We start from the raw sequence: 27,344 nt of genomic DNA, 5'->3' as shown, positions 1-27,344 counted from the left end.
TCATAAGAAGTAAGTCAGGACTTTTCACTTGGGTATAATAACAATAGTGATTTCTTTCTCTGTATGTGTATCAACTGCCCCAGCTCTGCTGCATTCTGCTTTGGTCTAAACAGCGTGTTGTCTTCATTCTGAGATCATGACCGAGGTAAGAATGTTTATCCAGGCCAAGCTCAGGGCCAATTTGCAATGACTTCAAGCTCCTGCTTACAGGCTTCCAGTGTCAGCTGTCATGTCTCTTTGGGTGTCAGAAACTCAGAAGGCATGTGACAAAACCCAATCAGTGGAGTAAAGTATATTCTCATACATGAAGCCTTGCCAGCCACATAGTCCCAAACTACAAGCAAGAGGTATGATTCCATTTTCGATTGGAAAGGGAATGATTTGCGATGGCAGTGCTGTCTGCTGTAAGAATAGAAACGAGCAGCAGCAGTGAGAATAAATATAAACAAGAATTATCAGAATGCAGGATATGGTGGAAGCCGTGAGTGTGGACATTATTTTTAACTTGTGAGAAATGTAAAAATAACAAGGTGGATGTGGTAGTTCATGATTTTAATCTCAGCACTCTGGAGGCAGAGGCAGGTAGATCTCTGTGAATTCAAGGCCCTGATCTACACGGTGAGTTCCCAGTCAGCAAGGAATATGTAGGAAGATTCTGTCTAGACAAACAAGGAAACCAAATCTTGGTCTCTTCAAGTGTGTGTGCTTACCATTTTATTGGGACTTAAAAATGTTGCTTTATGTAGAAAACTCTGTCATATGCATATCTATGTTATGTACTGGTATAGTTTTCCTCACGGACAGAACACTTGATGTAATTTAAAAGCAGGACATTTATATTTTGGTTTAAACATTCTAAGGTTGGAGACGAGAATGCTTGGCTCCATGACTGTGGGCCGTTAGTGAGGCCCAACTCCATGACAGAATGTTGCTAGCAGTCAGGAAGCAGAGGGAGACCACTCAGAGCTGGACCACAATGTGACTACAATGATATGCTGTGAGTGACATATTTAGCCCCGCCTCCAAAAGTTCTCCTGGTCTTCACGGATGGACCCACCAGCTGGTGACCAAGCCTTTGAGGATGTGGGGCACATTTCATATTAATATGTATTTTACAATTTTATCACTTAGTTGAGTGTTTTTTTTCTTTTTAAAAGTCAGCAAACGGGAGAAAAGGCTCAGTGATTTAGAGCATTTGCCATCCTAGCAGGGAAATAAGTTGAATTCACAGCCCCTCACATGGGAGAGTGCAGCTCAAAAACACCCATAACTTTAGTTACAGGGCATCTGATGGCCTATTCTGGCTTCTGCAGACAATTTCAATTATGGGGACATATCCACACATAGACATGTGCATACACATAATTCTAAAAAATTAATTTTAAATATCGTAAGAGCCAACAGTGATTCCCAGATGATTCTTCAAGTGTATCTTTTGTTTTATTGATAATAATAAGAATAAATAGAATAAATAAGAATAAGTTTGTGTGAGCTGGTCCAGTTTGGTTCCAAGTGTTGCGGGGAGGAGCCTAATTTCCTAGTAAATGCCTCAGGAATGGGTGGTAGAGCTCTTCATTCAGCTAAGAGGTGGAGCCCGCTAAGACTGTCTGCAGAGCCAACTTGCCTCTGTAACACATGTTCCTTCTACTTATTTTGATGTCTGCTGTTCTTAACATACTTACAACGAAGCCTGTTTTCCTTAAGCAGGTTTGGATTGGTCAGAGTGTCACAACAAAGTACGGGTGGGCTAAATAAGCAAAAACATGGTGTTCTCTCAGTTTGGGAGTTGGGGCTCTTAGGACTGGGTGCTAACACTCTTCAGTTGGGTCTGAATATTCATGGTCCTACTGAAGCCAGGGTCTGTATTAAAGTCCTTGGCTCTTGTTGCCGCCAAGCACCATGCAGATGCCTGTGGTCTGGACTGCCATCTGAGGCCGGGCTGATGTGCAAGGGCCAGTACTAAGCTGGTCCTGTCTCTCACTTGCTCTGGGAAAACTGGCCTTGCCCTTCATCAGCCACAGTGAGAGCTGACCCTGCCCATGGCAGGGGTTGTCCTGGTGGAGGCTTGGGTTTACCAAGGCAGTTATCACCCAAGTTCATATTCAAGGTTTTGAGTTGGCCCACCCCAACAACTACTCCTTCTATGATTTCCAACATCTACCCCATTTATGACCCCCAACATCTTCCTCATCTTTAACCTGCTGGAGGGACCATATATGTCCTGCTGAACCATGCCAAAGGAGCTCCATGACTTGGGGCAACAACAACACCCCGACAGAAGTCTCGGTGGGGGTCCAGTATTGATGATATAGCAGAAGCCAGACGCCTTGTACCAGACCAACAGCTCATTACTATGAACATTTACAAGTAATGCTGTTTGGGCAGAAGGATATACTATGTGACACACTGTAGTTCCTAATGACACAATGGCGAACAAGTAAATGATGGAGAGGAGGGAAAGATGAAGGAGTGAAGTGATTCTTTACTTCGGGGGAATACAAGGGTGGAGGGTAGACATGGAAGGCCTCAGAACTGAGTAGAATTGGGGTGCATGATGTAATTCCTAATCAATTTATATATATATGTATATACATATATATATATATATATATATATATATATATATATAATGGTCACACTGTAGTTGCATGTATTTTCAGGGTTCAGTGTAACATTTCAATATATTTTATTACTTTTTATTTATTTAGTGTTGCCTCAAAGATGGTCTTACTCAATGATTCTGAAATGTAGTAGCTGTTAGAACCATCTAGGAAGCTTTAAACATACATGGGCCCCAGCCACAATCCAGCACAGTTATGGTAAAATCTTTAAAGGTTGACCAGATAACATCTTAAAGGACTTTCCTAGATTATCCCAGTGTCCGGTCAAGTTTGAGTAGCCATGAAGTATTCAAGTGTAATATTTTGGTTCCAGGGCAGCTGGGAATGGGCAATGGTTTTGTTGGGTTAATGCTTGACTCATGACATTCCATTAGGCTCATCCCTTGCTGCCTGCTGGAAGGGCTGCAGTCACTTTCCCAGGAGCTGAGAACTGGTTGCTGGACCAGTTTTTCAACTCTTGGATGTTAGACCAGATAAGGGAAGAAAGCTGTTGAGTACTGATTTGGGTGTAAGTTAAGACCAGGAGGCTGCCAGCAGATGCTACATCCAGAGGAAGCAAAATTAGAATAACTGACAAGAACACTGTATTATAAGTGTGGGAAATAACACCTGAAGGCCAGAGAGGTACCTAAGTGGCAGAGTGCTTATTTAGAATGTTCAAGGCTTGGTGTGGTCCTTGCCACCCACATAAGCACCCAAACATATGATGAGAGAGACAGAACGGCAGGAGAGAGAGATAACCATCCTTCTGAGTCTAATCCATAAAATGAGAACACCAACAAAAGTATACACTTATATTACAGAAAAAAGTAGTTATATTTTTTACTTTTTTAATTTTTGAGCTTATAGCATAATTACAACATTTCCCCCTTTTCTTTCCTCCCACCAAACCCTGCTATATATCCTTCCCCCTTATCTTCCAAATTCTTGGTCTCTTCTTAATTCATTGTTAATGAATGTGTGTGTGTGTGTGTGTGTGTACATGCACACAAATACGCATTCCTAAATATAACCTGCCCAGTCAGTATAATGTTCCATTTGTATATATGTTTTCAGGATAGACCATTTGGTTTGGATAAGCAGCTGCTGTGCTAGTTCCGAGGAAGACTACTTCTCCCACTCCCGGAATTCCTCAGTTGCCTGTAGTTCTTGTGCAGGGTTTGAGACCTCATGGGCGTTGGCATGTTCATTGGTGTCATCTTTGTTCAGCTTACTATTGGACAGTCATGCTGGTGAGACTTTATGGGAGGAGCCTCTGACATTACTAAAGGACATATAGTCTCACAGAGAATTAATGAACATCTTCTTCTGAGTTTTGAGAATCCAGTGCAAACTGGAGTTTCACCATTACAGTTCAGTAGACACACCCGCACTCACTGGCCAGCCTTCGTGCGGCTCTCATAAGGAACTTAGAGAGTCAGCTAGACGGTTCATCTCTGTACTCTTTATACGTGTTTTAAAATCACTGATATAGTAAAGCACAGTGTTGTGTGACATATGGAAGGGACTCTGAAGCACTGTACACTCAGCCCAGGGCTTCGACGACAAGCCAAAGGCATGATGTCACTTAGGTCTAGCTTGGTGAACCTGTGAGTTTATTGGGGTTAATTACAGGAGCATGGGTGACTCAAAGGCAGCTGCTTCACAGGAAAGCCCCCCAGCATGAGTGATGACTCACTAAATTGCACAACAGACAGCTAGTTCTCCCACGGTAACGCTTTCTGTCTGTACAGAACATTACACTGTCTATATTCCTTTAGGGGGCTTGAGAATTGCAGGCTTTTCAGTCGCTTCCTGAACCTCATAAGTTTTGTTTACTTCCTGAATATCGTGAACCTCCCTCCTACCCCTGTGAGAAAATATTTTCACTGGGAGGCCATACTACTACACAACACACAGCAAACGCCACCCTCAGGGGAAAACTCTCTACTTTTGTTTTTCATGAATGCATTTCCTCCACATTTTTCATTCATGGCCTTATGTGCACAAATACATAACGTCTTCTCATTTAAAAATGCAGGTGCTGTGTGAGGGGTGTCTCTGCCTCATTCCTTAGCAAATAGTTGTCTCCTTTTTTCATTCCCTGTTTTAATTCTTTTTTTTTTTTTTTTGAGACAGGGTTTCTCTGTGGTTTTGGAGCCTGTCCTGGAACTAGCTCTGTAGACCAGGCTGGTCTCTAACTCACAGAGATCCGCCTGCCTCTGCCTCCCAAGTGCTGGGATTAAAGGCGTGTGCCACCACCGCCCGGCCCCTGTTTTAATTCTTCATCTCATCCCAAGGCAAGAAAAGTACTTGGAAGTGATATACACACCCCCTACTAGGTGATGAACCAGAGTTCCTCCATTTTGTCCTCTACCTCCATCTTGTGTCTTACGTAAGATATTTCCCATAAAGTATTTCTGTCCTCAGAAATGGCTAGGAGCAAAAGTAACAGGGTAGCCTTCTGGGAAATACACCCATCCCAAGGTCAGCCGATAAGAAAATTTGACAAGCAACAGGCAAGGTTCAAAAATAAAATTCCTGAGAAGTCCCTAGATACGAGCCAATCAGGATTAAACCCATCACCTCACACTCTGCCAATGTAACTTTTCTGGGTTAAATGATGCCCTCTAGAAGGGCAGGGCACCTCCTCTTGCTGCTGCTGCACCAGTTGCTGTGACAAGGTCCCTGCCAGCTTGTATTGTGCACACAATAAACCTTGCTTTTGTATTTCAGTGAGTCTGTCTCCCTGATGATCTTTTGGGGTCCCCAAGGACTAGGCATAACATTTGGGGGCTTGTCTGGGATCTCCAGAGACCCCCATCAGGACCCCTGATCCCGAAGGTTTATTCTGATCTACCGCGGTAAATCTGTGTTTGAAGTCTTGTCTTGTCTTTGTTCTGTTTTTGTCAGTGCTGATCTCGGAATCTGAATCTGAACAAGTCAGTTTGTCCTGATGGACGCACTAGATGGCTGACCTGGAGGAATCAGGAGACATCCCCTTTCCTTGTCTGGACAGGAGTCTCTCATCTGAGACCATCCCGTCAGAGACCCAGTCAGGCCCCTTCTGTAACTCTGAATCTGAAGTCTCTGGTAATCAGGTAGCCTTACTGAATGCCTCCTATCCCTCCTGTATGTTTTTTGATCTTCTCAGGCCAAATCTTCAGGCTCCCAATAAATCAGACCATCTGGTACCCATCAGTGTCTGTTTTGGGCCCTTAGTCTAACTGCTGTGTTCTTTCTTTGTGTCTCTGTTGACAACTGACTTGACTGGACAGGTTTTTCCTTCCACGTAATCTGCTGCACTCCCTTCGCCTTTGCAGGTTTCCCCCTTAAGACCCCCATGCTTCATGCCACCCTGCCGCCTCCCATGCTGGTGGATGGGTTCCCTCGGCCTGCTCTGGGGGCTGGGGGCCTCGGTTTCTGGCCAAACACAGCCAAGGTTTAGCTCTGCGGGCCAAGCACAATGAGGGGAAGTCACTGGCTATAGGTGTTAAGCTGCCATGGCCGTGCTGTGACACTATAACCAGACTTCTCTTCACCATGGCTGTCTTGGTCATTCAGATCCAATAAGTTATAAATATCTGTCATCATTTAGAGGGGCTGATTACAAATTACTATTGGTTAGGGTATGGGAAAAAGCTACAATTAGTCTCAGATGTTTCATGCTGGTATAGGATTTTAGAACTTGTCCAGGGCAATGCTAGCCCCTATAGTCCCCATCCTGTTCCCGTTTTGCCCTGGGACCTTTTCCTTGCCTTTGCAGGAGACAGCATTAGCAGAGGGATACAAACTTGTTCTGTTTCTAACCTCAGAATGACTCTTTATTAGCTTCAATTCAAAATCATTATTTTTTTAAAGGCTAAACCTGACAGAATGTAAAGTTTTAGTCTTATAAAAGCTGCTAACTTATTATAGACCATTAGGAAAAATAAGTTAGTTAGTCATCCTTAAAGTACTGGTATAAATAATTACAGGAATAAGCCTTATTTAGTTCCCTGTATATGTTTTCAAAGTAAAACTTAAAACAAGTGACTAGAAACAAAGTTTGTCCAATCAGATATACCCAGGCAGTCCTCCTACTTCAGAGATCTGCAAAATATGGCATTTAAAATTATTAAAAAGTTTATATTAGACAGAGACTTGGAGATCCTAGCAGTAACTGAAGGTCTCAAAAGAAGATTAGGGGACACCATGATGTCTCCACTTGGGTTATGATGATGCTGACCACTGGGCGAGATGCCCCAGTGCAATACCTGCTGCCAGGACCCGGTCCAGACTGTGGACAAACAGTAGGACATTGGAGAATTGATTGCACCACTTTTGCCTAGACAAAATAAGATCAGTCTTTTCCATGTCCCTCTTCCACCTTATGGGTCTGGCTAAGGCTATAAGACTGCTGTTCTGATTCTTCTGCCTTCAATGCCATGGAGACCTGGGTATGGCTAACTGTATATGGACTTTGGTACCTGTCATTTTTAATGGATTCGGAAGCTGCTTGATCTCTACTCAGGTATAGTTTATCCTTCTGGGATCTCTGATAGCATCGATGGCTAGGCCAGCTATAATGTTGTCAGTTTAGCAGCAGCGGACATCCGGATCCTTCCACAGAGCTAGAGCCAGATTGTTAGCTCATTTTATAGATATAAAAATCAAGTCTTGCTTTTTCTAAAGCTACTAGGTCTCTTGATTAAAAAAATGTTTTAAGATATATGAAGGTCTAAGGATATAAAAGCTCATAAGCTTTGAGGGTCTAAAAATATATTAAGATGTAAACACAGGTTATGATATGGAGAATGTTTCTGATTTCTTTCATCTTCTAAGGTATAGTTCTGATAAGCTGATAGAGCAGTGACTACCTTACTGTTTGGTCACAAGTTCAAGACTTTAGATTTATTCTGGCTGCCATCTAAATATGAACTTAAAAGTGTTTCTCTTAGCCCGGCGGTGGTGGCGCATGTCTTTAATCCCAGCACTCGGGAGGCAGAGGCAGGCGGAAATCTGTGAGTTCGAGACCAGCCTGGTCTACAAGAGCTAGTTCCAGGACAGGCTCCAAAACCACAGAGAAACCCTGTCTTGAAAAAAAAAAAGCGTTTCTCTTCAGGTCAAAGATACTTAGAAGTCAAGTCAGGAACCCATGGTATGGTTCACTTTAGTTACTAGAACAGAGAGGAATGGAGAACCAAAGTTCCTCCATTTTGTCCTTCACCTCCATCATGTGTCTTGTGAAAGCTATTTCCCATAAAGCATTTCAGTCCTCATAAATGACTAGGGGCAAAAGTAACAGGGTAGCCTTCTGGAGAGTACAGAAAACTGCAGAATGTCCCCATCCGAAGGTCAGCCGACAAGAAAACTTGACAAGCAACAGGCAAGGTTCAAAAATAAAATTCCTGAGAAGTCCCTAGGACACAAGCCAATCAGAATTGATTATGTAACTTTTCTGATTTGTGCCTTTAAATAATGCCCTCTAGAAGGGCAGGGTATGTCCTCTTGCTGCTGCTGCTGCACCAGTTGCTGTAATGAGGTCCCTGCCAGCTTGTATTGTGCACACCATCAACCTCGCTTTTGCATTTCAGTGAGTCTGTCTCCCTGGTGATCTTTTGGGGTCCCCACGGACTGGGCATAACAGTAGATTTCTCCCAATTTTCCTGAAAAGAAGGAACAGAAAAAAGTATTCTCCTTGTTGTTTCAAAGAACAAAATAAGTCTAGGATTTTAACAATTTCATAAGTGCATATAATGTATCTTCATTACTCTATTTCCACTCCCTCTCTGAAATCCCTCTTATTCCTATCTCTTTCCTGTCCATACCAACCTTTCTCAGGTTCATGGCTTCTTACTTTCTTGGGAGCTCACCAAGGCCAGCTGGACTGTGACTGAAAAAGTATGGGATAAAACCGGACTCTTTGAACGTGGCGGACAATGAGGGCTGGTGAGAGGCCAAAGACAATGGCACGGGGTTTTGATCCTACTTCATGTTCTGGCTTTGTGGAGCCTAGCCAGTATGAATGTTCACCTTCCTGGACTGGATGGGGGGGACCTTGGACTTTCCACTGGACAGGGAACCCTGACTGCTCTTGAGACTGGAGAGGGAGGGGGAGAGGAATGGGAGGAGGAGAAGAGTGGGAGGAGGGGGAGGGAAATGGGAGGCTGGGAGGAGGCGGGAATTTTTTTTCTTTCAATAAAAAAATATATAATAAAAAAATTTTTATTTTTGAAATGATAACATAAACACAGCAGTTCTCCTTTCCCCTCCTCCCTCCAATCCCTCCCACATACACTTCCTTGCTTACGTTCCAATTCAGGGCCTCTTTACCCATTTACTGTTGCTGCATGCATATATGTATGTAAATTTCTTTTTTTGTTTTTGTTTTTATTTTTTTAATTATATTCATTTATTATAATTTTTTTCTCTTTTTTATTTATTATTTTTTAAATTTATTTATTCATTAAGGATTTCTGCCTCCTCCCCGCAACCGCCTCCCATTTCCCTCCCCCTCCCCCGATCAAGTCCCCCTCCCTCATCTGCTAGAAGAGCAATCAGGGTTCCCTGACCTGTGGGAAGCCCAAGGACCGCCCACCTCTATCCAGGACTAGTAAGGTGAGCATCTTTTCCTAAATATAACCTGTGCTCCATCTGTATAATGTTACTTGTGTATATGTTCTCAGAGCTGACTGGTTTTGGTCCCATTTAGTTCAATCAGGGCCATCTGTGTGACCATTAGATGGGATTATTCACTGGAGCCCTACAGAGTCACCAGCATGTGTACAAATGAAGAGAATGATTTTTCTTCCTCCGTGAATGGCTTAGTAGCAAACGGGTTAGCAGTTAGGACTGGGACCTCAAGAGCCCCTCCTCTACCCATGCCTAACTGTTAAAGGGCCCATTCTTGCGCTGACGTGGTGCAAGCATCTGCAGCTGCTGTGCATTTGTTGTGGGGAATGGCGGGGCTGCATCCCGCCACCCGGCTAGCTTTACACCTGAAATAATTACACGGAAACTGTATTCTTTTAAACACTGCCTGGCCCATTAGTTCCAGCCTCTTATTGGCTAGGTCTTACATATTGATCTAACCCATTTCTAATATTCTGTGTAGCCCACGAGGTGGCTTACCAGGGAAGATCTTAACCTGCAGCTGTGTCGGGTGGGTGAATCATGGCGACTCCTGACTTGGCTTTTTTCTCCCAGCATTCTGTTCTGTTTACTCCACCCACCTAAGGGTTGGCCTATCAAATGGGCCTAGGCAGTTTCTTTATTAATTAACCAATGAAAGCAACAGATTAGAAAGAAATCACTCCCACATCATGCATTTGTGGTATGTTTCCCATTATGCCCATGGACCACCCACCTGCATCAGAATTACCGAGGGCCTTGCTAACAGTCAATGTTCAAAGCCTGGTTCCAAACCCATGAAAACTATGTGAGCGTAGGTCAGAGAGTTGATCTTCAGATGATCCTCATCTACACAGCTGTGTTCATATCCATGCCTCCTGGGTGATTACGTCACTCTACCTCCAAGGAAGCACACTCTGGAGATAAGCAGTTTGGCTTCTTCCTCTAAACATCCCATCACCCTGTTCCTGGCATTCAGCAATACTAGGTACTTCCTGGTTAGGTTTATGAACAAGACAGAGCCTTGTAGTCTTATAAGGAGATACTTCATAGATCAGTCAGGAACAAACATAAACAAAATAGAAACCAGGCTGTATTGTATCAGTGTTTGATTAGAGTCAGAAAGTTGCAAAATCTCCAAAAATACCAAAGAAATATTACTTCCTTATTTCATTGTAAAAGAGATAACCGACTTTAAAGTGCTTCAAGCTATTTTCATCTGAAGCACTCAAGAATGATCAATGTGGAGTAGTAGAGACCAGCCAGACCGCAACAAGTTCTAATCAGCCAGACTCCACCCTGATACCAAGAAGTCTGTTTCACCACGTTGTTGAGCCTTTCTTGTGAGAGCAGAAATTCCCACAGTTGTGGTCATTTTGATGAATCAGAAAGCGAAACAGTATTATCGAGTCAAACAAATTGCTGTTACCAGGGATGAACTAGAACTTTCACATATGAGATTTTTCTCCTGTTGGCTAGAGTTCTCCACGAACTCAGCATAGACTAATGTGGCATGGGCACTGACTCTGAGTATCCACAGGATCACCCATATATGTAGACATGGGAACAGATACATGGATGCATTATCTGGAGGGGGGAGGGGAGTTAAAAACGGAGAGGATAGGTGAATGAGAGGAGTTCTATAAAGGTACAAGAACATAAATTCAAAAAACTCGTTTAAGTGATTTGTTCTTATTTGCTCTGTTTCTCTTCTATAAGTGTTTGAAGTCAAAGGCATTAGGCCTCTCTGACAGTAACAACCAAAACACAGACGGAGTTGACCACTGTCCCCACAGATCCTGACATTCCAAAGGAAATGTACAAACTAACAGCCAGCTCTGTTCTCTAAGACTTCAACTGCTTCAACATCACCCCATGACCTGGGTTCCACAGACTTGGAGGTACACTAGCCTAGGGGAGGATTGAAAGTGGACACAAATCCTTTTCAGTTCAGGAGTTCAGGAAGCTGAGGACGGGGCATTGCCATGGAGTTCATGAATAGAGTTCTTTCTCAAATAAATATATATTTTTTTCAGAATTTGATTAAACCGCAAGATTAAAAACCAAACGTAATTGTTCCTTCATGCTGAACATCCATGGAAAGGAATAAGAAATAATGTTTTGAGAATTTGAGAAGGTGTCCCAAGTGCCTCTCATTTCAGTTTTAGAGAAAAGGGTCACGGGTATGAGGGCAGATGGAGACCTTACCAGGCAGTCGTGGAGCTGGAGCCAAACACACCAAAAAAGAGTTGGCCAAGGCAAAGAAAAGGCGCCAAGACTGTGTGGGTGGGAGCCATGGGGTTTAAGGGCTGAGAAAGGAACCAAGATAGGAGGCTGATATCCTCACCTAGCCTGGCCTCGGGCTGCTCCTATAGTCTGTGACTCGCTCAGGCCACACCCAGTGCCTACACCCCGCGGTTTTCTGAGGAGCGCTGGAGTTTTCCTTTGAGAACTGGAGCAACGAGGACGTATGAATGACCCGCTCGCCGGGATCGAGCCCGGGCGGGCCGTGTGTTCTCCGCGCGGGGTCCGGGGTGGGCCGCCCGTGGATACCGGCGCTCCGGATCCCGCTCTGTCGAAGACCGACAGGGACCTCTCAGCGGCAGGTGGGGACGTGAGATCGCGGACGCGAGAGAATTTGGATTGCCAGTCGTCCTGGGTCAGAGAAAAAGTGCTCTTTCTTCTGAACCCCGAGAGGTGGTTGGGAACACAAGCGGACCCTGCTTGCGCAGAGCTGGTGGATAGCGAGGACTTCCGTCCGAGGATTGAAGACCACCGCGATTCGGAACGGGAACCGAAGCTTTCCCGCAGGCGCATTGCCACGGTCCCCGGAGCCCAGCCTCGGAACCCAGCAGCCACCCCCAGGTCCGTGTTGGTCCGGGTCGTGGATTACCATGAGACGCAGGAGGTGCAGCGGACTGAGTGGACCAAGGGTCAGATGACTACGAGGACCAAGGAGCGCTCTGTAACCGCCGTCACCTTTCGCACCCAGAGTGAATGACATCGTTTGTGTGGCACTGGGGCGAGAGCAGAACCTGGATGTACCCTGCGTTGCTACGGGAGGATAATTCGTCGCCAAAGATCCGAACCCGAGAAATGTTCCAGGGCTAGGGATGCGAGGAAACGCTCGAAGAACCAACTCTCAGCAGTTTTAGACATCCTCTGTGGCGTCAGTGTCTGACAGTCCTTTAAGAGAATAAAAGGTATTTTTACATTGGTGGAAAGTGGGAGTTCGAGAGCGCAAAACCTTAGTCAATTCACTTGGCGTTTTTGGAAACAACTCATATTGCTTGTCTGCATCTTCTTCCTGTTAAGCACCCAAAAGCACAAGTGATGTTTGCGGTCTGCTGCCTAGGATGTGTGTGGTGTGTGGGGCGGGTGCAGAGAGACTTGCTTCAAAAGCCTTAAGAACATTGTTTGTTTGTTTTTTTAATATATAGAAAAAAATAAAACGAATCAGGAAGTGAAGCAAAATGTTTCTAGGTACTCTATTCACTAGTATGCAATTTCCTCTCTGGTCCTTCGTATTTCCGTCTTGAGGAGAAAAGGAGCAAGGGAAAGAAAGACTGGGGTGGGAGGGTGTTTTTTCTGTGTGGAGGGCATTGGCCTGAGAACAGGCCTTTATCCCAGAGGGCATCTAACCCAAGTTACTGTTTATTAAGTGAGGTAGACATTCTGGATGCAGTATGTCATAAACGTTTGTATGCTTTATTCTTTTTGGCTTGTTTTTTTAAAAATTAAATCTATTTATTTATTTATTTTACATCTCAACCAGTTTCCCCTCCCTCCTTAACTCCCATTCCTCACTCCACCCCTAATCTGCTCCTTTGCTTTTTCTGTTCAGAAAGAAACATGCCCTATTCTCATCCAGACACCTACACTTTTTAACTGCTAAGATCTGTAGTTAAGACTGAACTGACAAGAACTCTGCTGGGTTTAAGTTGTATTATCTTCAATTAGATGTATGTGCCTGTGAGTGTTGGTAGGTGCCTGGAGGCCAGAGCTCCTTGCTGCTGGAGCTACAGGAAATTGGGAATTGGGGAAACAAGTGTTTGGTATCAAATTTGGTCCTCTGCAAGAGCAGTCTGGACTCTTGACCACTGAGCCCTCTCTCCAAACTCTACCCTGCGTTTAAAATGATTGAAGGCTAACACTTGTTTTAAGTGGATTCCCTTTGTCATTAGACACCAGCATTAGAAAAAAAAAAACTTCATTATCTTATTTATGTGAGTGTTTCGCTTGTACGTCCACGTGTGCACTGCTAATGTGCCCACTGCTCTCGGAACTCAGAATTGGATCCCCTGGAATTGGAGTTAGGGATGGTTGTGAACAATGGTGTGGGTGCTGGGTATTGAACCTTGGTCCTTTGCAAGAGCAGCAAGTACTTGTATCCAGGGGACCATCTCTCCAGTCCCACTTCATTATTAACTCTTTAGTACTGGGACCTAGTTTGGAACTCTGAGGAGCAAAACAAAGCTCTTAGAGTGAGGTGAGGGCTCAACTGGCCCCCATGGGAGGGGTATTTGGTAACAGGTAACAAAGGAGAGAGGCTCTGCTTTGGGGGTGAAGCTGGAACAGCTGCTCTTACGTAGTTGTTTCATCTGTCTTCAGTCCCAGCTTGATTTGCCTTCAAGCAATCATCTGGTCCACCTTTTATCTTCTGCCTGGCCAGACAGCATCCTTCTTTAAACAGAAGAGCTAAGTTTGCCCTAGAGGTCCATAGCTTTTGTAGCTCATGAGCAAGTGTCTTCATGTGCTTACTAAGTAGACAAGAAATGTGGTCATCTCCCTCCTAAATATTCGTGGATGACGATTACTACATCTTTCTTCTAGAGATTCAATTATGCCCAAGCAGGAGAATTTGAATTCTAGGCCAGTTTGTGTTGCACATGGAGACCCTGTCTCAAAAGTGGATCCATCTGAGGGTGCCATGGGTTTCTAACACAGATTTAGGAAAAGTATGAGAGTCATTTTTATCCCTGCATCTTGCAAGGCCGGCTGGAGATTCACCACTAGCAGTTTTCAGGCCTGAGAGAGCTTCCCTGAGGAAGGACATTAGTGCTTGAACTCATCCACAGATCTATAGAGTAGATGAAAATGTGATATTGATCTCCCAATAACTTCTCCTTTTGCAGAAATTCTTCCTGATCTCGGTTTTTTTCTTTTCTATTTTTATTTCTTTTTTTTAATTGAGAAAAAAAAATTTCCGCCTCCTCCCAGCCTCCCACTCCTCTCCCCCTCCTCCCACTCCTCTCCCCCTCCTTCTCCAGTCTGAAGAGCAGTCAGGGTTCGCTGCCCTGTGGAAAGTCCAAAGTCCTCCCCCCTCCATCCTGGTCTAGGAAGGAGAACATCCAAACTGGCTAGGCTCCCACAAAGTCAGAACATGAAGTAGGATCAAAACCCAGTGCCATTGTCCTTGGCTTCTCAGCAGCCCTCATTGTCCGCCATATTCAGAGAGTCTGGTTTTATCCCATGCTTTTTCAGTCACAGTCCAGCTGGCCTTGGTGAGCTCCAATAGATCAGCCCCACTGTCTCCATGGGTGGGTGCACCCCTTGTGGTCCTGACTTCTTTGCTCATGTTCTCCCTCCTTCTGTTCCTCATTGGGACTTTGGGAGCTCAGTCCAGTGCTCCAGTGTGGGTCTCTGTCTCTATCTCCATCCATCGCCAGATGAAGGTTCTATGGTGATATGCAAAATATTCATCAGTATGGCTATAGGATAGGATCATTTCAGGTTCCCTATCCTCAGCTGCCCCAGGAACTAACTGGGGACATCGCCCTGGGCATCTGGGAGCCCCTCTAGGTCCAAGTCTCTTGCCAACCCTAAGATGGCTCCCTTAATTAAGATATGTGCTTCCCTGCTCCCCTATCCAACCTTCCTTTATCCCAATCATCCCGTTGCCCCAAGTTCTCCCCATCCTACCCTTCTCACTTTTCTCTCCCCATCTCCCCTTACCCCCCTCCCACCCCACCCTTAAGATCCCGATTTTTGCCTGGCAATCTTGTCTACTTCCCATACCCGGGAGGATAGCTATATGTTTTTCTTTGGGTTCACCTTCTTTTCTAGCTTCTTTAGGATAACAAATTATAGACTCACTGACCTTTATTTATGGCTAGAACCCAATTATGAGTGAGTATATCCCTTGTTCATCTATTTGGGTCTGGGTTACCTCACTCAGGATACTATTTTCTATTTCCATCCATTTGCATGCAAAATTTGAGAAGTCATTGTTTTTTACTGCTGAGTAGTACTCTAATGTGTATATATTCCACACTTTCTTCATCCATTCTTCCATTGAAGGACATCTAGGTTGTTTCCAGGTTCTGGCTATTACAAATAATGCTGCTATGAAATTGGTTGAACAAATGCCCTTGTCATATGATCGGGCATCTCTTGGGTATATTCCCAAGAGTGGTATTGCTGGGTCCAGGGGTAGGTTGATCCCGAATTTCCTGAGAAACCGAAACACTGCTTTCCAAAGTGGTTGCACAAGTTTGCATTCCCACCAGCAATGGATGAGGGAACCCCTTCCTCCACAACCTCTCCAGCAGAGGCTATCATTGGTGTTTTTTATTTTAGCCAATCTGACAGGTGTAAGATGATATCTCAAAGTTGTTTTGATTTGCTTCCTCATCTCTTTGTAAGGTTAATCATGCAAGTGGCCTCTCTGCCTGTATGAGATTGGTTCTACATGATTAAGCATTGAATGGAGACAAGAAAAAACAACTATCTTTTGCAATGACCCAAAAGAGTAGCATCCTTCAGCTATCAGAAGGCAAACTCTGGAGTTTTGTGGCTCATGCCAATCCTTTGTTAACTAGTAAACCTTGGGCAAGGTGCCTAATCTTTATGTCTTTACTTGTTAAGTGGGGAGAGGAAATGGTGAGCTTTTGGGGTGGGATTTAGTTAAGATACTTAGAATACGGCCTGGCATGTAATATAACCACTCAGCACTGACTCCTAGGATTCCTAGTGTGGTCATCATTCAACCCATTTTTCCCTTAACCAGGATTCAGCTTTTTATTTAATCATGTAGTGTAGAAATCAAAAACAAAACAAGCAACAGCAAAACAAATAATGAAGATGAACTAGAGGTTTTTAGCTTTTTCCATCTTTAATGGATCCACACACCCGTTTACCAAAGTCCTTAGAAACGATTTCTACACCATGTGGGAGTCCTCAGCTAAGACTAGAGGAAGGACTACAGTCACTATGCTGAATGAACAGAGGGGCTGAAAGCTTGCATTGCCTCCCTGGTAGTTGAAGCTTAGACGGGGTCTTGCTATGTAGTCTTGGTTGGCCTGAGACTCTTTATGTATATCAGAAAGGCCTCAGATCTGCCTGCCTTCTGAGTGCTGGGATTAAAGGCATGCGCCATCACGCCCCATATTGGAAAATAATTTTTTTTTTTTGGTTTTTCGAGACAGGGTTTCTCTGTGGCTTTGGAGCCTGTCCTAGAACTAGCTCTTGTAGACCAGTCTGGTCTCGAACTCACAGAGATCCGCCTGCCTCTGCCTCCCGAGTGCTGGGATTAAAGGCGTGTGCCACTATCGCCCGGCTGGAAAATAATTTTAAAACTACTTTTCTACCTGACCCCTCCCCCCAGTTAGCTTTCTGCAGCATGTTTACAGGTTTTAAATAGATATCACATTGAAAGCAAAAAGTAGTTGCTGAACTGTCTTGGTTTGCCTTACAGGTGAAGAACAAGAACACTTTCCATTTCACAAGAGTCTTTGGAAGAGCATCCGAACTTGTCAGTACCAAGGATTGTCTCAGGATGACCAGGTCTCGGCATCTCTCAGGATGACTGGATCTTGGCTCTTTGACTTAACCTCTACCTCACAGAAAACTGAGTTTGTCTGACATTGTCCTTGTTGGATAAACTGCACCAAAGACTCCAGAGGCCCATCTGAACACAATAGACTGCGACAGATGTCAGAGTAACATAACCGCCATGATCAGGCCAGTTCCTACCTCTGTTTTTTTTTTTAAAATTAATATATATTTTTATTTTGAGACAGTGTCTAGCTGTGTATCCCAGGCTTACTTTGGACGTGATGTCTAGCCTGTGATGACTGAACTGGAGATGTTCCACCTACATCATGGGATGACAGTGTGTTCCAGATTCTCGGGCTGCCACCTCTCTTTAATCTCCTTTTCCATACCTGTCATTACATATGCTATCCGCTGTATTTGACTTGCTTTTTGTATTGAGGAGCCTTACCAGGTCTTGATATTAAAACTCACTGTGATTCTTTTTTTTTCCTAAAATTTTTAAATGTAAAATTTTTTGTTTATGAGTGTTTGCCTGCATGTGTATATGTTTAGTGTGTCTACCAGCTGCCCACAGAGAGCAAAAGAAGGTGTTAGATTCCCTAACACTGGAGTATAGGTGGTTGTAAGCCTTCATGCAGGTAACAGAAACTTAACCCAGAAAGAGTTCTTAACCGCTGAGACATTTGTTCAAGACTGAAAATGACCCTTAAAAGAAGAAAGAAAAAGTTTAATTTTCAAAATAGATTGTTGGGGCCCAATGTGGTAGCATAAGCCTTTAATTACAGCAATCTGGAGGCCTACAGAAAAGAAAAAAGAAGAAAAAAGAAAGGAGAAAGAAAATGAGAAAAAGTTTGCTCATCTAGAAACAAATTAAGAAAGGATTATGAAGTTTACAAAGATAGATTAAAAGACAACCAAAATTCCCCCATGATCCTACATCTCTTAATATTTAGTATCACATAAATATGGCTTTGTTTTAATTTTCTTTTTATGTGTATGCTTAGGTTGACACAAAATATACAGGTCTCACTTCAAAGGGAGTAAAAGATAGTTCATTCTAAAACCAAACATGGGTGACCATGGCCAAAGAACTCAGGGATTCAGATTATGCCAAAATCCACGTGCCTATGAGGTTTCATGATATTTTTATAGTATCAGAACAATGGAATAGTTCATAAATCCGCAGACTTTTCAAAGACACTGGTAGAAACTTCGGGCAAGTGCGTACAGCAAAGTGAGAAATTTCTGTTGTAGCTCTCAGATACAATCTGATGTCCTTATTAGTTTTTGGGTTGGTCTGTACACCCCAAGGATGTTAGATCACACATAGAGATGGGCTTACATAACCCAAGATACAGTGGGTCTTGGTCTGCAACATTCAAACTCTCTATAACCATTCAAGCTACAATCAATTAATTAGTTTATCAGCAAAGCATGGCTGTTGTGTACTGGCTTCAGTTAATGTGTACTTACGCATTTATTTTATTGTAAGGATAAATTATAAAAAATAATCCTGGTGTAACCCCTTTGTATTTTTTTGAGCAATGTTTTTATGTAGGTCTCCTTCTTAGTTAGCTGGGTAGTGTGAGAAGAAAGGAAGCTTTTCCTCCACGGGGTCCCTTTTTGTCATAGCATTTTATCACAGCAGCAGAAAGGAGCCGGAAAGATAAGCTACCCTACAGGCTGCTGTCACTGGGGATCTGGCCCAAGGGGCTCCCCAAAAAGAAAAGAGCAGAGTCCCTTCTCCCTCCACTCTCGCTGCACTGCTGAGACAGAGCAAGCATGCTTGTCTGCAAAGAACCCTGGGTGATTCACATTCAAGGTTCACAAGCGTTGTCCTATCGCTCAGGTTAATGTCAGCACAGTCAGTTACTACAATTAAAAACATTATTTTTTAAAAAATTATAATTCATTGTTAACAATGTCAGGGCAATAACAATTTGTTGGATTATGGAACTAGACTTTATAAAAGGGTATACAAGGCAGTTTATCAGGGATTGGTAACCTGGAAAATAATGTGTCTTCTTAAACAGCCATATTTTTCCATAATAGTCCCTAATGAAGTATTGATTGATTATTGGATCTCTTAACTGAGAACGAGTTTTTCATTTTCAAAGAATGTGAAACGGTTTATTGCCAGACGCCCCTTAGGGGAGGAAGGGCAGGAAGTCGTTAAGGACAGGATGGTTTCAGACCTCTGCAGCTGAGTCACAGCTTGTCAGTCATTCGTGGCGAGTTATGAGGGAGTAGGGCAAAGGTGGGGCTTGAATGTCAATCAGTTGATTCAGGTAGGAAAACAGGGTTGGGACTCTGGAACACCTTGAAATCTCTCCAGCCACTCAGCACTTTGCTCTTTAATTAGAAAGGGTGGCTCTTTATGGATTTATTTCTCTAAGTAATCTCATAAATGGTGATAAGGAAAGGAAAAGTCCAGATTACTTGGGGCAGCAAAAGGAGGTTTGTTCAGGGTACAGGCACTGCGCCAGCCAATAGTTCCCGGTAGAATAAGGACAGTTATGCTCAGAACAAGGAAGTGAATTTAAAAATCATAACCTGACTTTCAGCTTAAAAGAGAGTACTAGAGATCTGGAAAGAGGATTGCTCAGTAGCTGAGATCTGAATTTGGTTCCCTGTATCCACGGTGGGCATCACACAGGCACGTGAAACTGCAGCTCCAGGGGCTCTGATACCTTCTGCCTTCGCACGCACTAGTACACATGAGACATACAGTCACATACATGCACGTAAATGAAAGTTAAAGTCTTAACAGAACAGAGCTTGTAATAATGTTAAGGTAAGCGGACTAGGCTCTCTCAGGCTAGCTGGAAACAATAGCACCCAGGCAGTGGGAAAATTTCACATTTTCTCTTAGCTTGACTAAGGGCCCATGAGCTATTTCTTTGAAATGGAGTCATTGAGGAAGAGAGGATCCCGAATTATCTTCGCCTGTGTGGTGTGGGAAAACAGAAGACTACCTCCCCAAATTATTAGTTAACAGACACAAATGGTCTAATCACATTGAACAGCTGTCTCCAAAATCCTTCAGTACATTCTCACCAGTTTAGAAACTCTCTACCATCAGTCTCAGAGAAATTCAGTTTGTTCTCTCTTCCCTACCGTAAAAATCTCCAAGAAAGTCTTTTTCTCTTTGAATCTGTCTGGGCAAATTTTCCTTAACAGTGAAAAGGAAACAGAGAAAGGGGAAGGCTTGAGGTATACCTCTGGCATCAAGAATTTGGTGGTGGTGGCGGGGTGGGGCAGATGTCTAGAAGGACAACTTCTCTTAGGATGGGTTTAGATCAGGGAGGGCCTGAGCGACAAGGTGGGCACATCAGAAAGCTGGCAGTTATTGAGTAACCCTGCCATTATGGACAGATGGCAGCCGAGGCCGAGTGGCATTCTTCCAGCACTGCAGTAACTCTCTAAGATTAAATTTAATGGAAGCTACTTAGTGCCAGGCATATAAGGAACACCCAAATCTGCTATCATTATCATAATAACAATCAGCCATGGTGGTCAGGTTTACATCTCTCTTCATTCTAATCAACTGCATTTTTAAAAATTTATTTATTCAATTATCTATCTATCTATTTATTTTTGTATTATTTTGTATGTTTATCTCGGGTGGGTGGTAATGTGTACTTAAAAACAGGTGTTCTTGAACAACTCCGGAACCCCTTGAGTTGGAGTTGTGGGCAGTTGTAAGCCATCCAACAAAGATTATGGGAACTGAGTTCAGGTCCACAACAAGAGTAGTCCCTGTCCTTAAGCACAGAACAATCCTGCCAGCACCTATGCTTTACCTTCTAAGGACAAAAAGCAAAATACTTGAAGCAGTATTTTCTGCAGCAATTCTTTTCTATCTGCTTTCAGATATCTCCATATAAGATCTAGCCACTGCCACACGGATTCAACCTCAGGCTGGGGACGGGATTTGACAGAATGCTTGCCTGACATGTCTGAGACCCTGAACTTGATCCTTAGCACATCTGCCAATTTTAGCAAATAAATAACCATAGATTCAGCCTTTTACTAATTTCAAACTTTGTATGTGTTGGAGATTGAACCTAAGGCCTTGTATATATAAAACATGTTGCTGGCTATGAAGTAACATACCAGTCCTCTTCGGTTACGAAGAAGTGTGAGGATTCTGGGAGTTAGAAAGATTTTTGTCGCAGAATAATAACAAGGCTGCAAAATAATTAAGGCTGGGCTGGACTAAATGCTGACCCAGATCCTAGAAGTTACAAGGATTCAGGTGTCACAATCTCTTCATCCCAATGTGTAGGAAAATTTCAACGGCATAAATGAAATAATCTTTTTTTTTTATTTTTTTTTTCAATTTATTTATTTATTAAGGATTTCTGCCTCCTCCCCGCAACCGCCTCCCATTTCCCTCCCCTTCCCCCGATCAAGTCCCCCTCCCTCATCTGCTCAAAGAGCAATCAGGGTTCCCTGACCTGTGGAAAGCCCAAGGGTCGCCCACCTCTATCCAGGTCTCCTAAGGTGAGCATCCAAACTGCCTAGGCTCCCCCAAAGCCAGTACGTGCAGTAGGATCAAAAACCCACTGCGATTGTTCTTGAGTTCTCAGTATTCCTCATTGTCCTCTATGTTCAGCTAGTCCGGATTTGTCCCATGCTTTTTCAGACCCAGGCCAGCTGGCCTTGGTGAGTTCCCCATAGAACATCCCCATTGTCTCAGTGTGTGGGTGCACCCCTCGCGGTCCTTAGTTCCTTCCTCATGCTCCGTCTCCTTCTGCTCCTGATTTGGACCTTGAGATTTCTGTCCCGTGCTCCTCTGTCTCTGTCTCCTTTCATCGCCTGATGAAGGTTAATATTCATGAGGATGCCTATGTGTTTGTCTTTGGGTTCACCTTCTTACTTAGCTTCTCTAGGAACATGCATTATAAGCCCAATGTCCTTTATTTATGGCTAGAAACCAAATATGAGTGAGTACATCCCATGTTCCTCTTTTTGGGTCTGGCTTACCTCACTCAGGATAGTGTTTTCTATTTCCATCCATTTGTATGCAAAATTCAAGAAGTCCTTGTTTTTTACTGCTGAGTAATACTCTAATATGTATATATTCCATACTTTCTTCATCCATTCTTCCGTTGAAGGGCATCTAGGTTGTTTCCAGGTTCTGGCTATTACAAACAATGCTGCCATGAACATAGTTGAGCATATACTTTTGTTGTATGTTAGGGCCTCTCTTGGGTATATTCCTAAGAGTGGTATTGCTGGATCCAGAGGTAGGTTGATTCCGAATTTCCTGAGAAACCGAAACACTGCTTTCCAGAGTGGTTGCACAAGTTTGCATTCCCACCAGCAATGGGTGAGTGTCCCCCTTTCTCCACAACCTCTCCAGCAAAGGCTATCATTGGTGTTTTTTATTTTAGCCATTCTGACAGGTGTAAGATGGTATCTTAAAGTTGTCTTGATTTGCATTTCCCTGATCGCTAGGGAAGTTGAGCATGACCTTAAGTGTCTTTTGGCCATTTGAAGTTCTTCTGATGAGAATTCTCTGTTCAGCTCAGTGCCCCATTTTATAATTGGATTGATTAGCCTTTTACGGTCTAGTTTCTTGATTTCTTTATATATTTTGGAGATCAGACCTTTGTCAGTTGCGGGGTTGGTGAAAATCTTCTCCCAGTAAGTGGGTTGCCTTTTTGTCTTAGTGACAGTGTCCTTTGCTTTACAGAAGCTTCTCAGCCTCAGGAGGTCCCATTTATTCAATGATGCCCTTAGTGTCTGTGCTGCTGGGGTTATACATAGGAAGTGGTCTCCTGTGCCCATGTGTTGTAGAGTACTTCCCACTTCCTCTTCTATCAGGTTCAGTGTGTTCGGACTGATATTGAGGTCTTTAATCCATTTGGACTTGAGTTTTGTGCATGGTGATAGATATGGATCTATTTTCATTCTTTTACAGATTGACTTCCAGTTTTGCCAGCACAATTTGTTGAAAATGCTGCCTTTTTTCCATTGTATACTTTTAGCTCCTTTATCGAAAATCAGGTGCTCATAGGTTTGTGGGTTAAAGTCAGGGTCTTCTATTCGATTCCATTGGTCGACTTCTCTGTTTTTATGCCAATACCAGGCTGTTTTCAATACTGTAGCTCTATAATAGAGTTTGAAGTCAGGGATGGTAATGCCTCCAGACAATCCTTTATTGTATAAGATTGTTCTGGCTATCCTGGGTTTTTTGTTCCTCCATATAAAGTTGATTATTGTCTTCTCCAGATCTGTGAAGAATTTTGATGGGATTTTGATGGGGATTGCATTGAATCTATAGATTGCTTTTGGTAGAATTGCCATTTTTACTATGTTGATCCTCCCAATCCAAGAGCAAGGGAGGTCCTTCCATTTTCTGGTGTCTTCTTCAATTTCTTTCTTCAAAGACTTATAGTTCTTGTCGAATAGGTCTTTCACTTCCTTGGTCAGGGTTACCCCTAGATATTTTATGCTATTTGTGGCTATCGTGAAAGGTGATGCTTCTCTGATTTCCCTCTCTGTTTCCTTGTCCTTAGTGTAAAGGAAGGCAACTGATTTTTTGGAGTTGATCTTGTATCCTGCCACATTACTAAAGGTGTTTATCAGCTGTAGGAGTTCTTTGGTAGAATTTTTGGGGTCACTTATGTATACTATCATATCATCTGCAAATAACGAAAGCTTAACTTCTTCCTTTCCAATACAAATCCCCTTGATCTCCTTATGTTGTCTTATTGCTATTGCTAGAACTTCAAGCACTATATTGAAGAGGTATGGAGAGAGTGGACATCCTTGTCGTGTTCCTGAATTTAGTGGGATGGCTTTGAGTTTTTCTCCGTTCAATTTAATGTTAGCTGTTGGCTTGCTGTAAATAGCTTTTATTATATTTAGGTAGGATCCTTTTATCCCTATTCTCTCCAAGACCTTTATCATGAAGGGGTGTTGAACTTTGTCGAATGCTTTTTCAGCATCTAATGAAATGATCATATGATTTTTTTCTTTCAGTTTATTTATATGGTGGATTACATTGATAGATTTTCGTATGTTGAACCAGCCCTGCATCTCTGGGATGAAGCCTACTTGATCATAATGGATAATTTTTCTAATGTGTTCTTGGATTCGGTTTGCCAGTATTTTGTTGAGGATTTTTGCGTCGATGTTCATGAGTGAGATTGGCCTGTAATTCTCCTTCCTGGTTGAGTCTTTGTGTGGTTTTGGTATCAAAGTAACTGTAGCTTCATAGAAGGAGTTTGGTAATGACCCTTCTGTTTCTATATTGTGGAATACATTAAGGAGTATAGGTATTAGCTCTTCTTGGAAGTTCTGGTAGAATTCCGCATTGAAACCATCTGGTCCTGGGCTTTTTTTGGTAGGGAGGTTTTTGATAACCTCTTCTAATTCTTCACGACTAACAGGTCTGTTTAGATTGTTCACCTGGTCCTGGTTTAACTTTGGTATATGGTATTTATCTAAAAAAGTGTCCATTTCTTTTACATTTTCCAGTTTAGTGGCATACAGGCTTTTGTAGTAAGATCTAATGATTCTCTGAATTTCCTCTGTGTCTGTGGTTATGTCCCCCTTTTCATTTCTGATCTTATTTATTTGTGTGTTCTCTCTCTGTCGTTTAATTAGTTTGGATAGGGGTTTGTCGATCTTGTTGACTTTCTCCAAGAACCAGCTTTTTGTTTCATTGATTCTTTGGACTGTTTTCTGTGTTTCTATTTTGTTGATTTCGGCCCTCAGTTTTATTATTTCCAGTCTTCTACTTCTCCTGGGCGCGTCTGCTTCTTTTTTTTCTAGAGCTTTCAGGTGTGTTGTTAAGTCCCCAATGTATGCATTTTCCGTTTTCTTTAAGTGGGCACTTAGTGCTATGAACTTTCCTCTTAGCACTGCTTTCATTGTGTCCCATAGGTTTGAGTATGTTGTCTCTTTATTTTCATTAAATTCAAGGAAGACTTTAATTTCTTTCTTAATTTCTTCCTTGACCCAGGTGTGGTTCAGTAGTTGACAGTTCAGTTTCCATGAGTTTGTTGGCTTTCTGTGGGTAGCATTGTTGTTGCCTTCTAACTTTAATCCGTGGTGATCAGATAGGACACAGGTGGACACTGATATTTTTTTGTATCTGTGGAGGTTTCCTTTGTTTCCAAGTATGTGGTCAATTTTTGAGAAGGTTCCATGAGCTGCAGAGAAGAAGGTATATTCTTTCCTATTTGGGTGGAATGTTCTATAGATGTCTGTTAAGTCCATTTGCTTCATTACCTCCAATAATTCTCTTAATTCTCTATTAGGTTTCTGTCTGATTGACCTGTCCCTTGTAGAGAGAGGTGTGTTGAAGTCTTGTGTGTGTTTTGATGTCTGCTTTGAGTTCTAGTAATATTTCTTTTACATAAGTAGGTGCTTTTATATTGGGGGCGTAAATATTCAGAATTGAGACGTCATCCTGATGAATTGTTCCTGTTATGAGTATAAAGTGACCATCTCGGTCTCTTCTGATTGATTTTGGTTTGAAGTCAGTTTTGTTAGAAATTAATATGGCCACACCTGCTTTTTTCTTAGGACCATTTGCTTGAAACACCTTTTCCCAACCCTTTACTCTGAGTAGGTGCCTGTCTTTGTGGTTGAGATGTGTTTCTTGCAAACAGCAGAATGTTGGATCTTGTTTTCGTATCCAATCTTGTAGCCTGTGCCTTTTTATAGGTGAATTGAGCCCATTAATATTAAGTGATATTAATGACCAGTGGTTGTTTACTCCGGTTATTCTTATTGCTTTTGGTCGTAGAGATTGTGTGTCTCCCTTCTTTGAGATGTGCTGGTGAATGGTCACTAGATGCCTGGGTTATTGTAGGCAGTGTTGGCAGTGTTGGATTCCTTGAGTTGTGATTTTCCTTCTATTACTTTCTGTAGGGCTGGATTTGTGGCTACGTATTGTTTAAATTTATTCTTATCCTGGAATGTCTTGATTTCTCCATTTATAGTGAACGAAAGCTTGGCTGGGTATAGTAGTCTGGGCTTGCATCCATGGTCTCTTAGCTTCTGCAGAACATCTATCCAGGACCTTCTGGCTTTCATAGTTTCCATAGAGAAGTCAGGTGTAAGTCTGATCGGTTTACCTTTATAAGTTACTTGCCCTTTTTCCTTTGCAGCTCTTAATATTCTTTCTTTAACCTGTATATTTTGTGTTTTGATTATTATATGGCGAGGAGATGTTTTTCTTTGATCCAGTCTGTTTGGTGTTCTGTATGCTTCTTGAATATTTAAATGAATATCTTTCTTTAAGTTGGGAAAGTTTTCTTCCATAATTTTGTTGAATATATTTTCTGGGCCTTTGAGCTGTGACTCTTCTCCTTCATCTATACCTATTATTCTTAAGTTTGGTTTTTTTATTGTGTCCCATATTTCCTGAATGTTTTGTGTTGAGAATTTGTTGGTTTTGCTGTTTTCTTTGATCTGTTCGTTTATTTTCTCTATGGTGTCCTCAGCATCTGAGATTCTTTCTTCTATCTCTTGTATTCTATTGATTATGCTTGTTTCTGTAGACTCTGCTCGTTGACCTAGATTTTCCATATCCGGCTGGTCCTCAGTTTGTATTTTCTTCCTTGCCTTCATTTCAGTTTTCAATTCTTGAACTGTTTCCATTACCTGTTTGATCGTTTTATCTTGGTTTCCCAGGGTATCTTGTACATATTTACTCATTTCTTCAAACTTTTTGTTATACTTCTCATCCATTTCTATAAGGGCATTTTTTACATGTTGTTTAAGGGACTCTATTGCGTTCATAAAGTCAATTTTTTCCATTTCTTCTGTGTTAGATTGTTCAAATACTTCTGTTGTAAGATCCTTGGGTTCTGGTGTTTTCATGTTGTTTTTCAGATTATTGGGTGAGTTCTTGCCTTGGCGTCTGCCCATCTCCTCCTATTAATCCTATCTAATGTGTCTTTTAAAAACCGGATCAGGTTTCCCTGCTGGCCTAGGGCTCCGCTTACAAAATGCCCTCGCTCTGTTTCCTGGTTCTTGCCGCAGGCCAAGAACCCTCTCACCCCTCCGAAGGGTCTTCCGGACAGGACCAGGCTCCCCGTTTGCCAGTGACCTGGCCAAACAAAGGCCTACCTCTTTGATTTGATTGTAGTAGGGCGATCTGCTCTCCTTATTGCCCGCCTGACCCTGCCGCTTGCGTCTGCTGCCGTGCTGGTCTCCTAAAGCCTCTTCCTGAATGCTGTGTCGCTCCGCCGCGTCTGGCCGCCGCCGCTCCGCCGCGTCTGGCCGCCGCCGCTCCGCCGCGTCTGGCCGCCGCCGCTCCGCCGCGTCTGGCCGCCGCCGCTCCGCCGCGTCTGGCCGCCGCCGCTCCGCCGCGTCTGGCCGCCGCCGCTC

General features: G+C 43.0%; 1 protein-coding gene across 1 annotated transcript; it reads left to right on the top strand.

Annotated features, from left to right (window-relative positions):
- The first annotated feature begins 11,661 nt into the window (after positions 1-11,661).
- Positions 11,662-21,302, top strand: C7H6orf141 (chromosome 7 C6orf141 homolog). The gene is made up of 2 exons (XM_075980650.1): positions 11,662-12,415; positions 16,909-21,302. Exon 1 carries the CDS (start codon positions 11,683-11,685, stop codon positions 12,211-12,213), a length of 531 nt encoding a protein of 176 aa, XP_075836765.1. The 5' UTR covers positions 11,662-11,682; the 3' UTR covers positions 12,214-12,415; positions 16,909-21,302.
- The last annotated feature ends 6,042 nt before the right edge of the window (positions 21,303-27,344 follow it).

This window comes from Microtus pennsylvanicus, chromosome 7, assembly GCF_037038515.1.
Source record: "Microtus pennsylvanicus isolate mMicPen1 chromosome 7, mMicPen1.hap1, whole genome shotgun sequence".
Taxonomy (NCBI): Eukaryota; Metazoa; Chordata; class Mammalia; order Rodentia; family Cricetidae; genus Microtus; species Microtus pennsylvanicus.
This window is presented reverse-complemented; position numbering and strand designations above follow the sequence as displayed.

Bases quoted from the DNA above. Each gene is read 5' to 3' on its own strand.
- C7H6orf141 (XM_075980650.1), top strand. From the start codon at position 11,683: ATGAATGACCCGCTCGCCGGGATCGAGCCCGGGCGGGCCGTGTGTTCT.